Source organism: Pelodiscus sinensis, chromosome 3 (assembly GCF_049634645.1).
Source record: "Pelodiscus sinensis isolate JC-2024 chromosome 3, ASM4963464v1, whole genome shotgun sequence".
Classification (NCBI taxonomy): domain Eukaryota; kingdom Metazoa; phylum Chordata; order Testudines; family Trionychidae; genus Pelodiscus; species Pelodiscus sinensis.
The window spans coordinates 126614298-126638032 of NC_134713.1; the positions used below are offsets into that span (position 1 = coordinate 126614298).

At 42.8% G+C, this 23735-nt stretch overlaps 1 protein-coding gene across 15 annotated transcripts in view; it reads left to right on the top strand.

Annotated features, from left to right (window-relative positions):
- The window catches only part of GGPS1 (geranylgeranyl diphosphate synthase 1), a 40943-nt gene that overhangs the window by 2969 nt on the left and 14239 nt on the right, over positions 1-23735 (top strand). For 12 of the 15 annotated variants that reach the window (XM_075924783.1, XM_075924787.1, XM_075924777.1 and 9 more), the window contains one exon: positions 8445-8535. Coding sequence is in view for 4 of the 15 variants with exons in the window: in XM_006122054.4 (XP_006122116.1) it covers positions 8445-8535 (91 nt within the window). In the remaining 11 variants the exon portion in view is untranslated. The other 3 variants (XM_014573077.3, XM_006122057.4, XM_075924780.1) reach the window with 3 other exon arrangements.

Consider the following 23735-nt stretch of genomic DNA (forward strand, 5'->3'; position numbering starts at 1 on the left):
GCAGCAGTCAACACTAGTGCCAAATACAGAGATACAAGGCTCGCCAAACCGCAGCAAGCTCTGCTCGCCACCACGTTGTCCGGCGATCTGCGCATGCGCAGACCATTCGCATGCACAGATCGCCCGAACCCGGCTCTTCTGGGTTACAATCTACTCGCCACGGGCAAGTAGATTGTATAATTTGTCGAGCCCTGCAGAGATAGTGATCTCTTTTCTTACTCAAGATTCCTTTGTTTATGCAACCAGAATCACATACCTTGTTTAGGCACCGTATCACACTAGGTGCTCAGAGGGTGGGGGCGGGGTGTGTGTTTACATTTAGGTGTATTAAAATGATTGATTACTTGCACCCAGTTTATCGAGTGGTGCAAGTTGATTCAGAGCAATGACCTATCCTCTGTTTATTCCTTTCCCAATTTTGCTGTCATGAACAAAAGTTCAGTGGTGGTTTTTGTTTTGTTCCAGGTCATAGATTAAAAATGTTAATCATAGGATCAAGATCTAATCCCTGCTGGATGAAACTAGAAATACAACTGATGACTCTTCTCTCTTTACATTTACAATTTGAGAATTATCCACTAGCCACTCTTAATCTATTTTACATGTGCCATGTTAATTTTATATCATTCTAGTGTGGTGTTTGATGTGTTGTGTGGTACTGAATGAAATGCCTTAAGTCAAAATATACTGTATTAGCAGCATTACCTCTGTCAACCAAACTTGTAATCCCATCAAAAAAGATACCAAGTTAATTTAACTATCTGTTTTCCATAAACCCATGTTTTGCCTTAATTACATTTACCCTCCTTGAATAACTTATTTATTCAAGTTCTAGATCAGCTACTTTTTTATTTTGCCTGGAATTGATATTGGACTGACAGACCTATAATTACCCAGGTTATCTAATTTCCTTTCTTCAAAAATTGGGCACAAGATTAGCTATTCCAGTCTTCTGCAACTTCTCAGTTGCTCGAAGACAACGAAAATCAGCATTAACAGTCCAGTGAGCTTCTGAACTTGAATCCCAGAGGTTTAAAAATAACTAGTTATCTGAAGCTGCTGAGGTAAAAATATCTAACTTTAGTAGACCTCCTCTAGAGAGATGGCAGAGTGGAAGCACTCAAAGATGATAAAGTCATTGCTGGGAAGCTAAATGGATTCTTTACTTCAGTCTTCACGGCTGAGGATATTGGAGATTTCCTGAGTTATTCTTTTTAGGTGACAAATCTCAAGAATTGTCCCAGATTGAGGTTTCATTAGAGGAGGTTTTGGAATAAATTCATTAACAGTAACAAGTCAACAGGTGGCATTCACCCAAGAGTTCTGAAAAATCAAATGTGAAATTGCAGAACTAATTTACTGTGGTTTGTAACCTGTCCTTTAAATCAGCTTCCATATGTAATGACTGAAAGATAGCTAACATGATGCCAATATTTAAGAAGGGTTCTAGAGGTGATCCTAGCAGTTACAGACTGGTAAGTTTAATGTCAATACTGGGCAAATTAGTTGAAACTATAGTAAAGATAAAATTCAGACACGTAGATGAATATAATTTGTTGTGGGGGAAGTCAACGTGGTTTCTGTAAAGGGAAATCATGCTTTACTAATGTACTAGAGTTCTTTGGCAGGGAGGGGAAAGTGTGTGTCAACATACATGTGGACAAGGGGGATCCAGTGGATATAGTATACTTAGATTTCCAGAAAGAGCCTTTGGTGAGAGACCCTGTAAAAGGCAAGTAAAGTAAGTGGTCATGGAATAAGAAGGATTCATGGATTGATAACTGATTAAAATACACGAAACAAAGGGTAGGAATAAACGGTAAGTTTTTTTCTGAGTGGAAAGAGGTAACTAGTGGCCTCGTCTTCTCTCCTCCCCCCTCCGCCCTCCCTGGTCTGTCATGGGACCAGTACTATTCAACTTATTTATAAATGATCTAGATCAGGGGTCTCCAAACTACGGCCCGGGGGCCGGATGCGGCCCGCGAGGCCCTCTCATCCGGCCCGTGGAGACCTTTTTGGATTCAAAGGCAGAAGAAGTGAGATTGTTTCAAAACCCATTTGAAGCAGATGTGGCCAGTTGCCCAGATGAACTGTAGCTGGAAGTCATTGAGTTGCAAGCAAATGACCTCCTTAGGGACAAGTTCAAAATAGGACTGGTGGGTTTTTACCAGTTTTTGCCCAAGGAAGACTTTCCTAATGTCAAAACTTTTGCATCAAGGTACCTTTCAATCTTTGGAACAACATACCTGTGTGAACAAACATTTTCAAGAATGAAATACGTGAAGAACAATTTGAGAACAAACTTGTCCGATGATAATCTCAGGTCACTGTTGATGTTAGGGACAACAAATCTAAAGCCAGAAATGTCTGCTATTTTGGCATCCAGGAAACAATTTCACCATTCACACTAATACAGGTGTTCATGTGTAGTGTATGAATGTGTTATTAAATAATAACTGAATAAAATAATATTAAATACATAATTAAAAACAACATCCATGTTTTGATTGTTTTTTATTTGGACCTCAAGTGTGTAGTCGGCCCCCGAACTGCTGTTTGATAGTTAATGCGGCCCTCGGGCTGAAAAGTTTGGAGACCCCTGATCTAGATAAAGGAGTAAACAGTGAAGTGGCAAAATTTGCAGATGATACCAAACTACTCAAGATAGTTAAGACCACAGCTTGCAGTGGAGAGCTTCAAAAAGATCTCACCAAACTAAGGGATTGATTGGGCAACAAAATGGCAAAAGAAATTTAATGTTGATAAATGTAAAGTAATGCACATTTGAAAAAATAATCCCAGCTATACATACAATACGATGGGGACTAATTTAGCTACAACTACTCGAGAGGTCTTGGAGTCAGTTGATGTCTGAAAACATCTACTCAATGTGAAGCGGCAGTTAAAAAAGCAAATACAATGTTAGGAATCATTAAAGGGATAAAGAATAAGACAGAAAATATCTTACTGCCTCTATATAAAATCATGCTACACCCACATCTTGAATACTGGGTACAGATGTGGGCTCATCTCAAAAAAGACAGTAGCATTGAAAAAAGTTCAAAAAGGGCCCCGAAAATGATTAGGGGTTTGAAACGGGTCCCATATGAAGAGAGATTAAAAAGACTTGGCTTTTTTATCTTAGAGAAGAGGAGACTAAGGGGAGATACTATAGAAGTCTATAAAATCATGACTGGCATGGAAAAAGTGAATAAGGAAAAGTTATTTCATTATTCCCACAATATAAGAACTAGGGGTTACCAAATGAAATTAATAGACAGCAGCTTCAAAATAAACAAAAAAGTTTTTCTTCACTCAGTACTCAACCTGTGGAACTCCTTGCCCAAGGATGTGGTGAAGACAAGGGCTTTAACAGGATTCAAAAAAGAACTAGGTAGATTATTGGCAGTTAGGTCCATCAGTGGCTAATAGCCAGGATTGGTAGGAATAGTGTCCTTAGCCTCTGTTTGCATGCAAATGGTTGACAGGAGAAGGATCACATGAGGATTACCTCTTGTGTTCCTTCCCTCTGGGGCATCTGGTATTGGTCACTGTTAGCAGACAGGATACTGGGCTAGGTGGATCTTTGGTCTGACTCAGTATGGCCGTTCTTATGTCCTGAAGGGGTGATAGCAAGTACAGGAAATCGTCACCATTCACAAATACTGGGAGCCATGCTCCCAGCCCCTGTGGTAAGTTTCCCCTGACTTGCAAACTCACTGTGGGGACTGGGAGCCATGGGTAAATTCCCTGAAGCTAGTTTCTCCTGATCCCTTCCACCCAGGACAGGAGACCTGCAAATAGTGATTCTGTGAATCACTAGGGTCTCCTGTATGATCAGTACTCCACACCATAGATGATTCTTATGTTCTTCATAGTGTCCCCCTCTCCCTCCCCCCCCTCCCCCCCGCCCTTGCTCAAGTATAGAACATATATTTATTCTACTCCGTTTCTTTTCTGTAGTATTAATTATTCTGGTAATGGAACGTTACCATTACTTTATTGTCCTTAACTCTGTTGCCCATTGATTATTTTTTTAACTTTGTAGAAAGCTGATAAAGGAAGCTAAAGGACAATTTCTAACTTCTGCTTTATATTCGTTATCAATTTCCCCTTTCTTTTACTTGTTAAATATATTTATAGCTGCTTTCACTTCCCCCTGTAAACAAGTTAATTTAACTAGAACTGGTGCCTTTGAGGCTTTTTGAGCATTTACTAAAGTGTTCTTAAATGATTTCCAGTTATCAGTGATTTTTCTACTTTTTCCTTCCAGCTGATTTGGCTCAATTTTTTTCATCTTTGTTGCTTTTAATAGGGCAAGTTTCACAATAAGCTATATTACTGATCTGGATTTTTAGGTATAGTTATATTCCCTTATACTTAAGCTACCATTAATATTAGTGCTATGGTCAGTTCGTTCTTTATCTAATTTCCATGTGTTGGCTTCAATGCATTTTGAATTAGGAAATCATCTGTGATGTTTAGAGGTTACAAGAAAGTTTTATTATGGGACTCATGAGACTTCTGGCCAAATTGACTTTCCCTGTGAGCATTCACCTTTTTTTCCCTCAAATATTATAAATAGATTCATAAGGTGTCCATCCTGTTTCTTAATGTGATTTTTGTGGTCGATACCAGACACTAACTGTTAACCCCATCTCGTGCTTTCTTGGGTCATGATTAATAAGCATTAAAGATCACTGTGTTCTGACTTACAAGTTAAGTGACTCATCTTCGAAGTAGTGCCATCCCCTCTCTTCTTTGTCCATTCTATCCTTAAATATATTGTAACTATTTTAACACTCCAGTTATGCAAATAATCCCATCACTTTTCAGTATAGGTTGGACCTCCTTGGTCTGACATCCTCGGGAACTTACAGGTCCCAGATGAGGGATTTTGTCAGGCCAGGGAGGGAAATATCTGCCCCATGCTACTGGAACCCTCCAGCCCTAGATTGCCCGCCAGCCTCCTGGCTACCTCCCTGCCCCACTGTCATGCCAGGCTCTTTGCCCTGCTGTGGGGAGCCCTGCTGCAGGCGCACTGGGCTCCTGGTCCTGTCAGACGATCGATGTTGGACCAGGGAGTCCTGGTTAACAGAAGTTCAACCTGTAATACCAAATAGATTAAAATTGTGCTAAAAATGAGCAATTCCAGATTTATTCCTTTGTTATCCTGGCTCTCAGCATGAGTGTAGAGGCAATTCAAGAACTTTTGTGTCTTTTTTGATTCCTTCATTTTTTTAACAGTATTTGTTCTGAATGCTCATCTTCCACTTTTTTTACTCTTCTTGGTATTGATGTAACATAAATTCATACCATCTGTTGATTGCAGCCAGCATGTTAAATCACTGTGTGTGCTCTCACTCAGAAGTAAAGCGGCCTTAGTTTGATCATATTTAATTTAGTGACCCTGAGATGTGTTGGTAGATAGGTTACATGAGGCTGACTGAGACCTTGTTTTACTACTTGACCTTTTCCCATTGAAATATGGTTAATTTAAAAAAAAATCTTTATTCCTTTATTGCAGATTTTGAAGCTCCTTCATATTGTGGATTATATGTTCATAGAAGAAGTTTCATAGATCTCTTCATATTTTGTTTGCACTTGCATAACTTCTTAATGGCAGTTTGATCAGCTCACATGAGGAGGGCAGGGGGAGAATGATAGTATTGTACGAAGATGAGACTAGTGTTATGGGCAGGGTGGGGAATTTGGTTTAAATCTTCATCTGCGCACTCGAGTTTCTAGTGTACACAGACCAAAAGAGAGCAACAAGTTTCTCTGCTATCTTGTGCATGAAGACATGATTCTGTTGTCTAACTTTTGCCCATTTCCCCTACACAGACTGCCTTGTCACTTTGTTCTTCATTCTCCTACCTGGATGTTGACTTGTCACCTAACCCTTTTGCAGTGGATCTGTTGCCTGACTATTTTGTTTCCCTCCTTGAAGGGACTCTTTTTGTGGAATTGACTAGCAGTTCCTGTTTTTCTCTTTAAGTAGCTAGGTTGCCTTTTATTTTTAGCTGCTTTTATAGGATTTTGTCTTTTCTCGACAAATCAGTCCAGTGTAGGATTGGACTGGTCCAAAATAATTGGTCAAATATTGTTAAAGATAAAAATGTTTTAATTATTAGAGTAGCACCAAATGAGAAGGCTGACTTTCTATAGGATTAATTTTAGTCTTATGCTAATAAGTGAGTTTTTTTAATTCAAGAAAATGTAAAATGCTGTGGAGTTCTGAAGAATGGCACTAGGGTGCAGTCAAAAGGGTAGGCCACTGCCTGTGTTGGTGTATTCTTACTGTAATATATAACAGTATGTGATCTATTGACACTTTACTCGACCATTTTGTCAATTCTAGTCTGAATGCCTGTAAGAAGTGCCTGGAAAAAGAGTGGCAGTGGCATCTTTTTTTATGGGCCACCAGTGATTTAGAGTAGTATGAGTATTGGAAACACTTAACTAATGAGCTTTTGTTGTGAAAGGGTAGGGAGATTTGGGATTGGACATGTATGTAGCAGTTTAAAGTTCTTCTGTAGCGAGTGGCCCCACTATGAGTAGGAATTTCTAAATACCTTGTCTCTGAATTGAGAACTTCGTAAGGCATCAGAAAACAATATCTTAATCCGCATTGGAGAGAAGGTAAACCTATATGTCTTCTTTCAGAGAACTTCATATTGAGAAAATTGTTGTTTTATTTCTAGAAATTTTCCTTTATAGAAAATACCAAATATGCATACAGTAGCACAAGTTTATACTGTACACAAAGTGGATTGTATAGTCTTTGGAAGCATTTGGGAAAAATCTCAAGTTTCAAATTCTATGAAATTAACAGACTTCAGAATCTTAGTTTTTGCCTAAGCTTTTACAGAAAGAATGTGTTGGATAGTCATTTGACTACAGTTTTGGGTGGTGGTTTGTGTGGGGTTTTTTTGTTTTTTTTTTTTTGTTTTTTTTTGGGCAATGATGAAACTCATAGCATCTTATAATTCAGTTCTTGCCTTTCTAGGCTCTCCCTTTGTCACCTTTTTTTTTTTTTTTCTGGTCTCTCTCTTTCATTACCGGTTGTATCCTTTATTTTGCTGCACTTTGTGTTATCCTTACTTTTCAAGTAGTCCCAATTAATTTAGTGTGATTAATGGTGGTGCAAGGTACTGTTTTCAGTGCAGGGAAAAGTGTTGCAGTCTGGATTGCCTGTCCGTTAACACTGTCCGTTAACAGAAGTCAATACGTGTGTGTGTGTGTGTGTGTGAGTGTGTGTGTGTGTGTGTGTGTTGTTGTAGTAATGCATGTCTTTGAGGGTGGGGGGGGGAGAACTGTTTCTAAGAGTCATCTAGGAAGACAGTCTGGAAATAGTAAATGGGATACATTTACATTTTAGCAAAAAACTTATCTCTCGTCTTAATGTGCCTATTTTCCAAAAAAGGATATTACATTTATAAGTCTAGCAGCAAGCCTTTGGGCTGACAGCCAAGGACATTCTTCACCAGTTGCCAGGGCAAAACACTCCTTACAAGATACCTTCTTAACAGTCGAGGGCTGCTGCTGAAGTAAATGAAACTTCATACTACCACTGCAGTTCCAGTCTTCAAATGACATTAAAAACATTGAGTTTTGAGCTGTTCCATCTGCAGTGCAGCAAAAGAGGTTAAAGGTGAGAAGAAGGAAAATGGATTACTGAAGGAACTCTGAAAAAAGCCACAGAAATTGAGCCTAAAGTCATGAACTGAGAAATGAACATTAGAAGACAAATAAGCTATGCAGGCAAACAAATTCAGAATTGGCCACAGTAAGAGAATTTGAGACACGAATGGAATACCATGGCAGGAAAAAATAAGGATAAAGAAAACTAAACACTTATCTGCTATGTTCTAGTCTTTTAAATCAGTTGAATGGTATACATTTTAAAGCAAATATGGAAGAATGAGTAAGTTAAATCTTGAGTGTTTTTGTTTTAAAGTATGCCTTACATTGAAGTTGTCTGTTTCTTGATTAAAAATAAGACTAAATGTGTATTTCTGAGCTTAAACAGTTTAGAATTTGAATTTTTCTGACTAACTTTTGTAATGATCTACAAAAGGATGCTTGATGTGTGTGGGATTCTATAAGACCAGACATCAAAGCCAGACTCTACGCTTATTTAATGATCTTAAACTGAAATGTTTGGTTTGCTTTCATAAAAATCAAAACAAAGTTCCCCTGTTTTGAAAATGTGTGGTTAAAGTATATAAAGCCAACAGCAAGAATACTTTTGTAATGCAAAGATAGCTGGGAAATGATGGCTTTCTTTCCAGTAACACTTTCAAGTCAGCCTTTGTTCTAAATCCCTTAACCCTGCTTATCTCTCCCCCACCCCACTTGCTTAGAGCTATGGTCTTGCTTCCATTATATATTTTAAAAATTCTCTAACACTGATTTTGATAGACCTCTCCTTTCTTTGACAGAGTGGAACACTGCTTCTTGAAATGGAAGGAAGGGAAGAAACATCTGAAAGAATTCTTCTAGAGCCATATAGATATTTACTTCAACTGCCAGGCAAGTCTCCTTTTACCATTCTATTCTGTATATCTAACCTGTCTTCAGTGATTACTTATTCTTTTGAATTTTATTAGACGGCAGTTCTGTCTACTCTTGACTTGTATGGAATTTTATTCTGAACAATATAGTTTTTATTGAAAGGAGCAGATTTTTCTATTTAAAAAAATCTTCACCTCCAAGACTGGACTGGAAGTCTAGCACTTCTGAGATTGTCCCTGTAGTCTGCCCATTTCAGAGAAACTGTTCTTCCCCCTGCTTTACCACTGTATTTTTAAGGCGCCAATATACTGTCTAATGCAGTGACTCTCAATCAAGGGTATATGTATATCTGGAGTATGCAGAGGTCTTCCAAGGGAGTGCATCAACTCCTCTAGATGGCTTACATAATAAGCACTAGCAAAATCAGTACAGACTAAAATTTTGAACATTTTACACTACTTAAGGGGGTGGGGTGAGAGGATATCAAGAAAAATCAGACCCCTGAAAGGATTAGAAAGGTTGACACACACTGGTCCAATATATCTCTAGCAGTTTCCCTTTCACCAACTGAAGACTTGGTCTACCTCTTATGAAATGGACGTGGTCAACCCTGAGCCTTAAGTTGACTATGGTTCTGTATATTTAGACCTTTTTGAACTTTGTACTGTTGGTTTCTTATGCATGCTTTTCTCATTGTGCTGCTTAAACAGGTGGTCATACACCAGAATTTTCCTTCAGACCAACTTCAGCTATCTGAGTCATCTAATCTCACCAGATAGTTAGCCAGGGGTTGTATATTGGCTTCAGGTCAGCTGATAGTATGCTCAGAGAGAGACTTCCACTGAGACATGGGAACAATTTAGACCGAAGGAAGCTGATCATTAACTCACAAATCAAAACCATACCCTGTAATGTACTACATGCACAGGTTAGTGGCTTCGATAGCTTTCATCACAGAGCAGTGAAGTGCAGAAAATAAATCTGATAAGCCACCAAAGCAATGGCCGGTCCTACAGAGGAAGAAAACAATAAAACTTAGTGCATTACAGCACTAAGTGATGTCAGTCCAGTTTGTATTCTGCACTCTTCAAGATTAAAAAAGTAAGTCTAATCAAATTTGTGACTGCCTGTACACAGCTGGGAGAAATTTTAGATGTGGTCAGTTGGCATTAATAGACATATTCTGGGTACAGATAGTCCTGAGCATGCCAAATATTTGACATAGACATGTCTTGTAGTGAAACTTCCCTTTGGTTTAACTTATTATTAAACCCTACCAAAGTAGCAGTTAACTTGTATACATAATTCCAGTGTGACCAACTATTTCTGGTTAAAGTGGAAAAGAGAAGTTGCCAGTAACCCTCCTTCCTCCAGCTTCAGAGAAATCCCAGGTTTCTAATTTGTATCGTGTCTTCCATTGGGAAACAAATGAGTAAATCTACAGCAGGCCTGGGCATAATACCTGCCGTGAGCTGGATCTGGCCCGTGGACACAGCAAAGAGCCTCAGGCAGACTCCCTGCCTGCCCCTGCATGCTGCTTACCAAAACCGCTGCCGTGCTCTGTTTGAACAGCTGCAAGCCTATGGGTGAGAAGAGCAGCTTCATGTGGTGTTCCTGCCCCCCAGTACAATCCCATCAGCTGGTTTCTAGCCAATGGGAGCTGCCTGTTAACAGGCAGCTTGCAAAGCACCCTCCTCTCAAGCTTGTCACTGTTCAAGAGCCATGTGGTTTTTGTAGCCTGTGTGAGGATGGGGCAGTCAAGGAGTCTCCTTGACAAGGCTGTTGGCTGGGAGTAAAGCAAGTAAGTCTCCTGGTCAGAGCCTGGCTCTGGCACTCCAACCCTCTGCCCCACTCCATGTAACCCAAATCCTCTGCCCCCTCCATCCCCTCACAGATCCTGCCCTAGGTCACAGCCCAAACCCTTCCTCCATTTCCTACACCCTAATCCCCTGCCCAACGTCACAACCCAAATCTCTGCACCCTAATCCCCTAACCAAGGTCACAATTGCATCCTTCACCCAAATTCCCTCCCAGACCCCACACCCTCTCCTGCATCCCAGTCCCTTAGTGCAAGCTCCCTTCTGCACCCAACCTCCATCCCAGACCCTGTACCTCCTCCATTAATATGGAAAAGTGCGATCCTTGACCATTTTCCAAATTCTTAGAGCACCCCTCCCATCAAATTGTTGCCCACCTCTAAGATGTGGTATTCTAAAATATATGCGCGCGCACACAAAATGACTGCAGTGGTTGCTGCAAATTACCACATACTACTTGTCCTCTCTCTCAGGTAAAAGGAAATGTAGCCTCCTTCCCACCGTCAATTGTTAATGATTTGCCAATGATAAGGAAAAAATTATATTGCATTTTAAAATACTGAAGTATTACATTTTTGTTGGATGTAGTGATGGTAGTAATTGGAGCACAGTTTGACAGAAGCTTACTAATAGGAGTTGAGCAAGCTAAAGAACAGAAATAGACAATAAAATGTATCTGGACACCAAAGTTCTTTAAAAAATTAGCTTGTAAACATTGCTCTATTTTTTTTAAAATAGATTTAAAATGGCATAGACCCTCTAGCACTATGAAGTAACTGGTCAATCACAGACCTCATTTAGAATCAGAAGTATGCCATCAGGAAGCAGCAGAGACAAAAAAAGCAAATACAGTGCAGTGTGTTAAACTAGTGTCTAAAAATGTGACAAGGTAAGGAAATGTTCTGTACTTGTTTCATTTAAATTAAGATTAAAAGCAGCCCTCTTTTGTAGTAAAGTTTGGGAGCAGTATTAAAACAAGGTTCAGTTGTAAACTTTTGAAAACCTTAATTTTTTTGATCGGAGTTATGCACAATCGCCATTCCCAAGATGTTTGTAATGCTGAGGTTCTACTCTGATGTTTTCACTTCACCTTGTACATTTTTGGCCTTGAAACTGACCATTTTGTTGACCTCCTTTATTTTCTTTAATATTTGATAGAGGGCTGTTGCAGAAGAACTCTCCTAAGGGGTCATCTAGAGTACAAATATAGCATTTTTTATCCTTCTCTGGAGAAGCATATGCTCTCATGGCTATGGGAACAGAGTAATTCCTTATGTAAAGTTTAAGCATATTCTGTACTTCATACAGATAAAGGATTGACCCATCTTGAGACTCCAGCCATGTATACATGGCAGAGATGCATGGTTTTATCAGTGACCCTAGCAAAATACTGTGGAACCTCAAAGATGTGAGCACCAGAGTTAAACTTACTGGTCAACAAAACCAGAAGTAAGCTATCAGGCAGCAGTGGAGGCAAAAAAAAAGCAAATACTGTATTGTGCCTTTTGCACCTTAAAGGCAGGTACATATGGGCTGCCTGTCTCCACCCGCTGCTCACAACATAAGGGGCAGCCATTTACAAAGAGGAGGTGGTGAATGCTGTTTTCTCTTTTTTCCTTTCTGTCCCCTCTTCCCCTCTGGGAGGGGAGACAAGCTTGCAGGTTCAGAGCCCAAGAAAAAATGTCCCAAGCTGGTACTGAAAACTGTCCTGGAATGTAAGCTGTCAGAGTCTGAGCTCCTGCCTCCATGCTGCACTCTGGAGGAGCAGTTCCGTGAAGGGCCATAGCCTGCACTGACTGCATGCCCACTGATGCTGCTATGCCTCAAATGTCTCCTCACCCTTGTGGCCAGGGAGCTACAACTAGCTATCTGTCCCCACCCCCATTCACCAGGCACTCGGAACCCCTGTTGCAAGCAGTCCCCTGTGAAGAGCCTCTATAATTGCTTGTTCAGAGTTGCAAACAATCTGATGTACGCAATTCTGAAGTTCTAGTGTAGAAAGAAGCAGCATGCAGTGTCACAGCTCTTGTGCTCCTCCCCCTGGGCACAGGGCTATTGGCTCCTGCTCTGCCTCCTTTCCCCCCACCTCCTCCTGTGGGGGGGCTGCTGGCAGGCTCCTGCTCCCAGCCTCCTCTGCCTGCAGCAGGCCGCTGCTCCCAATAAGTGTCACCCAGTAAGATACGTTCAACACACTTAAAGATTGTGCATCCAGTGACTCAGTAGGATGGAAATCAAAACATTTCATATAAAGTGTTATGTAAATAATATCACAACTGCTTTACTTAACTTCCTTAGTTACATCAACCAATATAGAGATAATATTAGTCTTTTGTTTCTTGGCTTATGCATTCAAATATGTTGTCAAAGGTTGAATGATTTCCTATTCATAGAATCATAGAATAATAGGACTGGAAGGGACCTCAAGAGGTCATCGAGTCCAGCCCCCCGCCCTCAAGGCAGGACCAAGCTCCACCTACACCATCCCTGACAGATGTCTATCTAACCTGTTCTTAAATATCTCCAGAGAGGGAGATTCCACCACCTCCCTTGGCAATTTATTCCAATATTTGACCACCCTGACAGTTAGGAATTTTTTCCTAATGTCCAATCTAAACCTCCCCTGCTACACTTTAAGCCCATTACTCCTTGTCCTGTCCTCAGAAACCAAGAGGAACAAATTTTCTCCTTCCTCCTTGTGACACCCTTTTAGATATTTGAAAACCGCTATCATGTCCCCCCTTAATCTTCTTTTTTCCAAACTAAACAAGCCCAGTTCATGAAGCCTGGCTTCATAGGTCATGTTCTCTAGACCTTTAATCATTCTTGTCGCTCTTCTCTGTACCCTTTCCAATTTCTCCACATCTTTCTTGAAATGTGGCGCCCAGAACTGGACACAGTACTCCAGCTGAGGCCTAACTAGTGCAGAGTAGAGAGGCAGAATGACTTCACGAGTTTTGCTTACAACACACCTGTTGATACAACCTAGAATCATATTTGCTTTTTTGGCAACAGCATCACACTGTTGACTCATATTCAACTTGTGGTCCACTATGACCCCTAGATCCCTTTCTGCCATGCTCCTTCCTAGACAGTCGCTTCCCATCTTGTATGTATGGAACTGATTGTTCCTTCCTAAGTGGAGCACTTTGCATTTCTCTTTATTAAACCTCATCCTGTTTACCTCTGACCATTTCTCTAACTTGCTAAGGTCATTTTGAATTATGTCCCTATCCTCCAAAGAAGTCGCAACCCCACCCAGTTTGGTATCATCTGCAAACTTAATAAGCGTACTCTCTATCCCAATATCTACATCATTGATGAAGATATTGAACAGTACGGGTCCCAAAACAGACCCTTGAGGAACTCCACTTGTTATCCCTTTCCAGCAGGATTTAGAACCGTTAACAACAACTCTCTGACTACGGTTATCCAGCCAATTATGCACCCACCTTATCGTGGCCCTATCTAAGTTATATTTGCCTAGTTTATCAATAAGAATATCATGCGAGACCGTATCAAATGCCTTACTAAAGTCTAGGTATATGACATCCACCGCTTCTCCCTTATCCACAAGGCTCGTTATCTTATCAAAGAAAGCTATCAGATTAGTTTGGCATGACTTGTTCTTCACAAACCCATGCTGGCTATTCCCTATCACTTTATTACCTTCCAAGTGTTTGCATAGGATTTCCTTAATTACCTGCTCCATTATCTTCCCTGGGACAGACGTTAAACTGACCGGTCTATAGTTTCCTGGGTTGTTCTTATTCCCCTTTTTATAGATGGGCACAATATTTGCCCTTTTCCAGTCTTCTGGAATCTCCCCTGTCTGCCATGATTTTTCAAAGATCATAGCTAAAGGCTCAGATACCTCCTCTATCAGCTCCTTGAGTATCCTGGGATGCATTTCATCAGGACCTGGTGACTTGCTGACATCTAACTTTCCTAAGTGATTTTTAACTTGTTCTTTGTGAATCCTATCTTCTAAACCTACCCTCTCTCTGCTTGTATTCACTACGTTAGGCACACCTCCAGACTTCTCGGTGAAGACCGAAACAAAGAAGTCATTGAGCATCTCTGCCATTTCCAAGTTCCCTGTTACTGCTTCTCCCTCCTCGCTAAGCAGTGGGCCTACCCTGTCCTTGGTCTTCCTCTTGCTTTTAATGTATTTATAAAAAGTCTTCTTGTTTCCCTTTATGCCTGTAGCTAGTTTGATCTCATTTTGTGCCTTTGCCTTTCTAATCTTGCCCCTGCATTCCCGTGTTGCTTGCCTATATTCATCCTTTGTTAGTTGTCCTAGTTTCCATTTTTTATATGACTCCTTTTTTATTTTGAGATCGTGCAAGATCTCCTTGTTAAGCCAAGCTGGTCTTTTGCCATATTTTCTATCTTTCCTACACAGCGGAATTGTTTGCTTTTGGGCCCTTAACAACGTCCCTTTGAAATACTTCCAACTCTCCTCAGTTGTTTTTCCCTTCAGTCTTGCTTCCCATGGGACCTTACCTACAAGTTCTCTGAGCTTATCAAATCTGCCTTCCTGAAATCCATAACCTCAATTGTGCTGGTCTCCCTTCTACCTTTCCTTAAGATCATGAACTCTATTATTTCGTGATCACTGTCCCCTATACTGTCTTCCACTTTCAAGTTCTCAACTAGTTCCTCCCTATTTGTTAAAACCAAATCCAGAACAGCTTCTCCTCTGGTAGCTTTTTCAACCTTCTGAAACAGAAAGTTGTCTCCAATGCAGTCCAGAAACTTATTGGATAGCCTGTGCCTTGCTGTGTTAGTTTCCCAACAAATGTCTGGATAGTTGAAGTCCCCCATCACCACCAAATCTTGGGCTTTGGATAGTTTTGTTAATTGTTTAAAAAAGGCCTCATCCACCTCTTCCACCTGGCTAGGTGGCCTGTAGTAGACTCCTAGCATGATATCACCCTCGTTTTTTACCCCTTTTAGCTTAACCCAGAGACTCTCTACACAGCTATCTCCTACGTTCATCTCCACTTCAGTCCAAGTGTGTACATTTTTAATATACAAGGCAACCCCTCCTCCCTTTTTTCCCTGTCTGTCCTTCCTGAGCAAGCTGTAACCTTCCATACCAACATTCCAATCATGCGTCCCATCCCACCAGGTTTCTGTAATACCAATGATATCATAGTTGTATTTATTGGTTAGCAATTCCAGTTCTTCCTGCTTATTACCCATACTTCTCGCATTTGTATATAGGCATCTAAGATACTGATTTGATCTTGCCTCCCTGTTGTGCCCTGACCCTCCTTTCTCCTTGCCATTATAGGCCGTAGTCCCCCCCCATTTCCAGCCCATCTCCCAGTCCCGCACATGCAGCCACTTCCCTGTGGGCTTTGCTCACCTGCCCCCAACAAACCTAGTTTGCTTGCCAACCGCCCCACCCCCTCTCCTCTTCCTCCTCCCCCCCGCCCTTCAGTAGCGGGGGGGGGGGGGGGGATTGGGCCAGGCCACAGCTGTGCTGGTTTGCTCCCTCCAGCTGCTGAAAGGGGCCTATCAGGCTTTGTACTCTACCCCCAGCTTTTTCCTTTTCCCCGCCGCCCCCCTCCCCCAGCAGGCCCTGGCTCTTGATCCCCCTCTTCCCCCTGCCCTCAGCTGCCATGGAGGGGTACCAGGGTGAGGTAGAGCTACTCTGGCTCTCCCCCAGCTGCGAGGAGGAGGTGGGGTGGCTGAAAGGGGAGAGGCTGCGGGACACAAGTGCTATGGTGATGTCAGTGTCATCCTGCAGGAAAAACTTTTTTTATGTAGAGATGCATGTTGACTCTTACTACAAGTGATTGTGGATCAGTAATTTAATCTGAATATCTTTGAAGCCTATACCACTTGACAGCTCTTGTTCTGTTTTTCATGCTACAGGTATTAGAATCCTGTATCCTTTGCCACAGCTTTTCTCCAGCTGCTGAAACCATTATTAATAAACAGATTTTTGTATAGCAATGGAGGTTGAAAAATCTGCATGGGAAGCAAGAGTAAAGCTGCATTTGATACTTGCTATTTTGAATCCAGAAATATAAACCAAACAGTACTTTTGAAACACATTGCACTCATTCTTGTATTTCATTTTGAGGATAGTTTTAACTGTGGTTGCTTTGGGCCACGAGCTAAAACTTGCACAATATCACTTAGTCCTGGTAGAATCTTACTCTCCGGGTGTGTCTAGACTACATGCCTCCTTCGACGGAGGCATGTAGATTAGCCAGATCGGAAGAGGGAAATGAAGCCGCGATTAAAATAATCGCGGCTTCATTTAAATTTAAATGGCTGCCCCGCTCTGCCGATCAGCTGTTTGTCGGCAGATCGGGGCAGTCTGGACGCGATGCGCCGACAAAGAAGCCTTTCTTCATCGGCACAGGTAAGCCTCGTGAAACCAGGTTTACCTGTGCCGATGAAGAAAGGCTTCTTTGTCGGCGCATCGCGTCCAGACTGCCCCGATCTGCCGACAAACAGCTGATCGGCAGATCGGGGCAGCCATTTAAATTTAAATGAAGCCGCGATTATTTTAATCGCGGCTTCATTTCCCTCTTCCGATCTGGCTAATCTACATGCCTCCGTCGAAGGAGGCATGTAGTCTAGACACACCCTTCGGGATTACCTAGTAACTAAGTTGATTCTTTCCAGCTTCTATTTCCCATATTACTCAGCCTTTATCTGGTGAAGAATCTGATGTTGAATGTTCTACTTCTGATTCTTCTACCATACAACTTTTGTCATTATCTAAGGTATAGAGTTCAAAGGCTTTTACTGGCTTCTCTCTCCTGGCTTTTCCAGAGTTAGGCCTTTTTCTGAAGTTGAAAGTAAATCTCTGCAAATGTTGAGGTATCTGTTTTGATTCTTGCTTTCAGAAAAGTTTTTAAATTCTGACTCTTTTCAGTTGCTTGTATACAGAAAAGAGGGTCTCACTGGGGTGGGGCTTAGGTCCCTCTTACAAACTACGTTTTTGAAATACTTATACCTACCCACTGCAAGTGGCTTGGCCTGGACCTGACTGTGTACAGTAAAACTCCATTAGTCCAGCATCCAATGCTCCGGGACTCCTGATGGTCCGGCACCATCAGGAACCTGGAAGTGCTGGGGCAGCCGTACAGGCTTCCCCCATTCAGCTGCTGCTGAAACTGATCAGCAGCTGAATTGGGGAATCCGGGAGCAGAGCAGCTGGGGTGCTGCCGGATTGGTCCTGTAGCGCAGCCCCTCGTGGCTGCGGGACCAACCTGGCAGCACCCCAGCTGCTCTTGGGGAGGCCTGGGGCAGACCAGCTGGAGTGCTGCCGGGTTGGTCCCGCAGCGCCAAAGGACGGCGCTGCGGGACCAACCCGGCAGGACCCCAGCTGCTCTGCCCCAGGGGTCCCCGATTCAGCCGCTGCTGAAACAGATCAGTGGCTGATTCCAGGAAGCCCGGGGCAGAGCTGCTCTGCCCCGGGCTTCCTGGAATCAGCCGCTGATCTGTTTCAGCAGCGGCTGACTTGGGGACCCCTGGGGCAGAGCAGCTGGGGTCCTGCCGGGTTGGTCCCGCAGCGCCGTCCTTTGGCGCTGCGGGACCAACCCGGCAGCACTCCAGCTGCTCTATTGCAGGCATCCCTGATTCAGCTTCTGCTGAAACTGACCAGCAGTGGCTGAATCAGGGACGCCTGGGGCAGAGCTGGACTATTGTAGGGGAGGGCTATGGGGGGCCCACCCCACTCCAGCCCCCTCATAGCCCCCCTTCTGATAGTCTGGCATATTTGATAATCCGGCACCCCCTGGGTCCTAAAGGTGCCGGATTATCGGAAGTTTACTGTACTTAAGGAATTTGGGACCATCTGTGGTGCCGGACTATCGGAAGTTTACTGTATTTAAGGAATTTGGGACCATCTGTGAGCAGCAATCCTCCTAGCTCTTTTCTGGTTTCTGTTTGTTGGGGTGAGGAGAGGAAGGCTGAGTGTGTCTGAATTGCAGCCTCAATCTTCAGGGATATTCCCCAAGCAAGCAGGCATATAGAAGTGGTCAACGATTTAAATTAACTTTAGCTGGTGTGTTCTGTAGGCTGTGCATTTCAGCATCAATTTCCTGTTCTGAGGGAAGGAAGTATCTGTTTGAACTGCACTAATGACTTCCACAGTCATACCTCATACACCACAGCTGAAGTAATTTGTTCTTGCTACTTTAGGCAACAGAAGAGAGCAAGAAATCTTCTGGGTGAGGGAGATGTGCCAACTGCCCCTTGGCATCATTGATGGCTTACATTTACTTTGTAGTCTGGAACAGACAACTTTAGTCATACTAACTTTTGATACTATATCTCTTTTTCTGAAGGATTTTGAGTGTGTCTGTCCTACTTCTATGGGGAATGTACTTTATGATGGAACTGGTAGCACTACCAAAGTTGCCCAGTGCTTCCCATTGTTCTAATTTGCTTAATTTTGTGTTGAAATTGTATACCTGAGGCTAAACTTTTTTGAAAAGTTCAGCCAGAAAAACTCACCTGTTTGTGAAAACAAGGCCAAGGAAAAATATTTTTTTCTGCCATTTCAAAAGAATTCTGATTTTTTTTTTTGAGAAACTCTAATGCCCACATGCTTTGCAAGAGGGATTTAAAATTGTGCTGAGGGTTGGCTTTTTGTCTATAAGATGCCTCTTACCACTACAGATATCCACCCAAACTTGGACAAGTTAGATGCTTTTGGGAAAACCCATTTGCACATGCTCAGTCCCCTTAAGATTTTAAGTGCTTAAAATCCCCAAAGATTCTGTGCACACTGAACATATGATATCCTGTTGACTAAATCAGGCAGATACTCAGCACCACAGTGAACATGCATCTTTTTGTTCTTATTGTTCACTATGTGACTCGAGATCTTACTTATAGCACATTGAACTATGCTTTCAGTACAGATTTGTCTTTGTGGAGTCTTTGATAAGAATTGTAGGCTGGAGATGCCTGCTTAGAAAAATTGTGCAAATGGACTGTAGTTTGCCTGCACTATGGTTTTGGGGCTATGTGGAGGGCAGAATTTGCTATCTTGATGTTCTCTTGACAATTCCAGTGAACTCTACAGATGCAGAGAGACTAGTGTTTGAACATGGGAAGTGTTTTCTGTACAGACCTAGGGAAATAAAGAAAGATAGTTGCTGGATGCTCCATGCTGACATAGAATTAATGACACTTTGAAACTAGAACTTTTTTCCCCACTTTTTTTTTTTAAGACTGTAGCTCTCAAGTTTGAGGCTACCAATTGGGTTCAGTACTCTATATAACCATCTCAGATACTCCTACCTCCCTGTGAGGGAGTTGAGCCCTCTGTGGTGTTTGCTGCTGTAAAGTGTCAATCAATGCATTTTGTCAGGTTCACTCAATCTTTATTTTATCGAAAGAAGCTAATTACATCTGGAAGAAGGGATTCTATGTACAGTGACCTCCTTCTGTAGCTGAAGAGTAATAAGTAAAGGGGTGGGAGAGTGTGGAGCCTTCTGCAACGGAACTGTACAGAGGAGGAGAAAGTCTTGTCACTCCCAAGCTGATGAGGGCTAGCAACTAAGAGCCCTTGGGTGAGGTGCTTCCAGCAATATGGGGAAGATCAGACCAACCTCCAGGAACCTTCTGTAGCTGCAGGAAGCTCCTTAGTGGGGATGTTCAGAGTTCAGCTCTCAAGGCAGCACAGAAATGCAGGTGGCAATCCCATGCCTCCACCTGCACCCCACCCCCCAAAAAACCAGATGGAGACACAATTCAATTTTGGGCTAGGATCCACACAGTTACAGCACATCTGAAAGTGTGAAATGTACCAATTTTCAAATCCTATGGCCATAAAATTGACCTTAATGGACTGGGAATTTGGCATGGCCCTACTCCTGTCTAACAGCTCTCCCAGTGCTATCAGCATCTCCATCACATCTATAGCAGAAGGCACAGGCAGGGACTCCCTTGCCAACGATGACCATTGGCAGAGTCTCCTCAATCAGCAAGAAGGGGCTATGGCAAAGATTTCAGCTTTTCCCTGAAATCTGCTGCTACCACATTTAACCCACCTCAACTCCACTGTTTGTTTTTTTACCAGCTGTGGGAGCATCTGCCTTTCACTTGGAGGTATGGGCCTCCATTGCACAAGCCCCATGTGCTGTTGGCTATCTTTCATCCCTCCACTCACCACTGCCACTACAGGTTGGACCTCCCTGGTCTAGCACTCTTGTGACCTGAGCTCTTATCTGGGCTGTGGGGCTCCCTGTCCTGCTGCTAGCTCTCTCCACCTTCCTCTTGGGGGCAGAGTGTCTCCAGCTCCTGTGGTCTCCGCTGCTGACTGGGGGCGGGGGGGGGGGGGTCTGGCTGGGGCTCCTAGTGGACCACAGATGTTGCTAAACAAGAGTCTTAGATTTGGGAGGTGCAGTCTGCAATATGGCCACCACTGCTTCCAACTCTGGCAGTCCAGGAGGCTGTGAAGAGGCATTTTGGGTGGAGGCTTCTCTTCTTCTAGAACCCTTAGAGCAAGGCTACTCAACACGTGGCCCGCGGGCCACATGTGGCCCATTTGTTTGTGGCCTACGGTGCAGTTTGGGTTTACATGGGGCTCAACGTGCGGCTCGTGAGTAGGATCCTTTGAACATGACCTCCACTGGGAACACGGTGCACAATGGCGAGTTAATATAATGGTCTTCTGTTGATATGCATTTTAGTAAAATTCCTGGACTGTCATTGCTCATTAAAAGTGCTGTCATATGGGTGGAAATCCAGTAAATATTGCATTTTATTAATATCAACAGAAAAGTCTTAAATGGGGGGCCTGTGTGTTGGAGTCTTGCCTTAATCTTTGTATTGATGCCCATCTGTGTGAAAAGCTATTTGCATATATAGTTGCATGTGCATGTGCATGCAACCACACTTAAGTTGCGGCCCTCAGCATAAGAACATAAGAACGGCCGTACTGGATCAGACCAAAGGTCCATCTAGCCCAGTATCCTGTCTACCGACAGTGGCCAGCACCAGATGCCCCAGAGAGGGTGGACCGAAGACAATGATCAAGTGATTTGTCTCCTGCCATCCCTCTCCAGCCTCTGACAGAGGCCAAGGACACCATTTTATCCCCTGGCTAATAGCCTTTTATGGACCTAACCTCCATGAAATTATCTAGCTTCTCTTTAAACTCTGTTATAGTCCTAGCCTTCACAGCCTCCTCTGGCAAGGAGTTCCACAGGTTGACTACACACTGTGTGAAGAAGAACTTTCTTTTATTAGTTCTGTGCTGTGAGTATCATTGTGACCTGAGTAGCCCTGTCTTAGAGGATCTGGCTCTATGGTAGGATGGGTCAGAGCTCAGGGGCATTCTTCTGAATGCTATACTTTTTAGCTTCTTGCATCCCTGGGCAAACACCTGCTCCAGGTTTATCTCTAGATTGCTGTTACAAAAGAACAGATCTAAAAAAATTAACAAGTGCTGTTGCTGACTTGAACAGAAATCAAAGAGAAAATCCTGTAGGTGCTCCTTAGGCAATAAGGCCAGGGCCCTGGGTAGCTGCCTCGTTATTTTGGAGGCTTAATTCTAAAGGGCAGTGAGCAAACTCTTAGGTGGGCGTGTTACTTAGTTGTCCTCCTCAAATGATGTGAAAATTGCTAAAGTACTGCAACCATCCACACTTCAGCAATATATACCATGATCTAGGGAGCTTTCTGCAGGGGAGATTGGCTTGGTGGTATAAGAATAAAAAATTGACATGCCAAGCTCATGATGAAATGGAGATCTACATCTACCTTAAGATCTGGGAAACTTCCATAGAAAATGAGTGAAATGGGCATCCAGTTCTTACTTTACCTGGAAAACTTAAATTTTCCTTTCCAGATATTTCATTCCTACTGTGCCCTAACTTGTTACAGTAATGATGGCAGAGGGAGAAGGAAATTTGACGTTAGCATTGGAAAGGTTGTCTTACTATCCAGAGCTGCTGTTTGAGTATTAATGCCTTCTGATGTTTTTAATAAAATTAGTTGGCTGATAGTGTTCTGGTTAAAATCAGCTTGTTGCCATAAAGAATTATACAGCTGTAAATGCACTGTGGTCTGCCTTGCCTTATAATAAGCTCTTTCTACTCTGAAGAGTAGACCACAATATGCCTTCAGCTATATAATCACTCTGGTGTCTGGCTTTTTCCCAGAGGGACTGACAGAGCAGCAATACACTGATTTTTTTTAAAAGACTTATTCACATCTGGTAAATACTTTTAAAATATAAAATTACGCTCCTTTTCTTCTCCTCCAGATAAATTCCAGTGCCCTTTAAAATAGGGATGTGAACCACTAGTTGACCATCCGATAAGCAAATGCTTATCGGATAGTCGAGTAGACAGTCACTTCTCCCCCTCCCCCCCCATTTGCTGCCTCTGTCAAAGAAAGAGGAGGCGGGGCGGGAGGGTAGGCTTCATGCAGCACTGCCGCTTTGAGGTAGAGCCAGACCCTGGGTTCCATGCGAAGCTGCTGCTTTGAAACACTGTGCGCAGCCCAGGGCTAGCCGGGGTGTCCCCAGGCTCCCCGTGGCATTTCAAAAGTGGGAGTGCTGCATGGAGCCCGTGGTCAGCGGAAGGAGTTCCCAGGTGACCCTGTGCTCCCCATAACTCTTTCGCCTTTGAAGGGTAGCAATAGCCCTAGGGCTGTTGCTACACTTCCAAGGTGGAGGTGCCCTATTGACTAATCAAATAGTTGATGCAATTTGCATCAACTATTTGATTAGTCAACTACTCAAACTTTAACATCCCTACTTGAAAACATGTTTCAGACCCGTCAATGTTCTATCTGTATATTTTCCTTCAATGTGTGTCTGTTTGCCTTTACCTTATTACTTGCCTCCTGACTGGACATGGTAGTGGCATACTGTTGTGCATACGCTTTAGCCCAGGGATGGGTAAATTATGGCCCACTGGCCAGATCAGGCCTGCCAACCCTTTTAATCTATCCCGTGACTGCCCCTGCAGTATGAGCAGAGACATTCAAAGCGACTAGCTCGGGGTCAGCAACCTTTCAGAGGTGGAATGCCAAGATTTGACTTATTCGCCTCTGTACAGATCCAAGTGCTGGTGATACTTTTTAAAGTCAATAATAGTTCTACTTACAGCAGCTTCATGAATAAATGAAGATGCAGATCTTACCTTTTAGTGCAGTGGTTGGCAACCTTTCGGAAGTGGCGTATCGAGATTTAACTTACTCATGGATCTGTGGTTACAGTTTGATACCTATAACAGAGGTATGAATAGACATTGACTAGATGGCCCGCTACATTCCACATCCTGATGACATAAAGAACCAAACAATGGTTTGGTTTTTATCAGCTTCATGTAACATGGACACTGTTATTGACTCTTCCCCATTTTTTTCTCTTCCTTTTTCCTTCTCTTCCTGCTATCCCCTGTTTATTTTGAA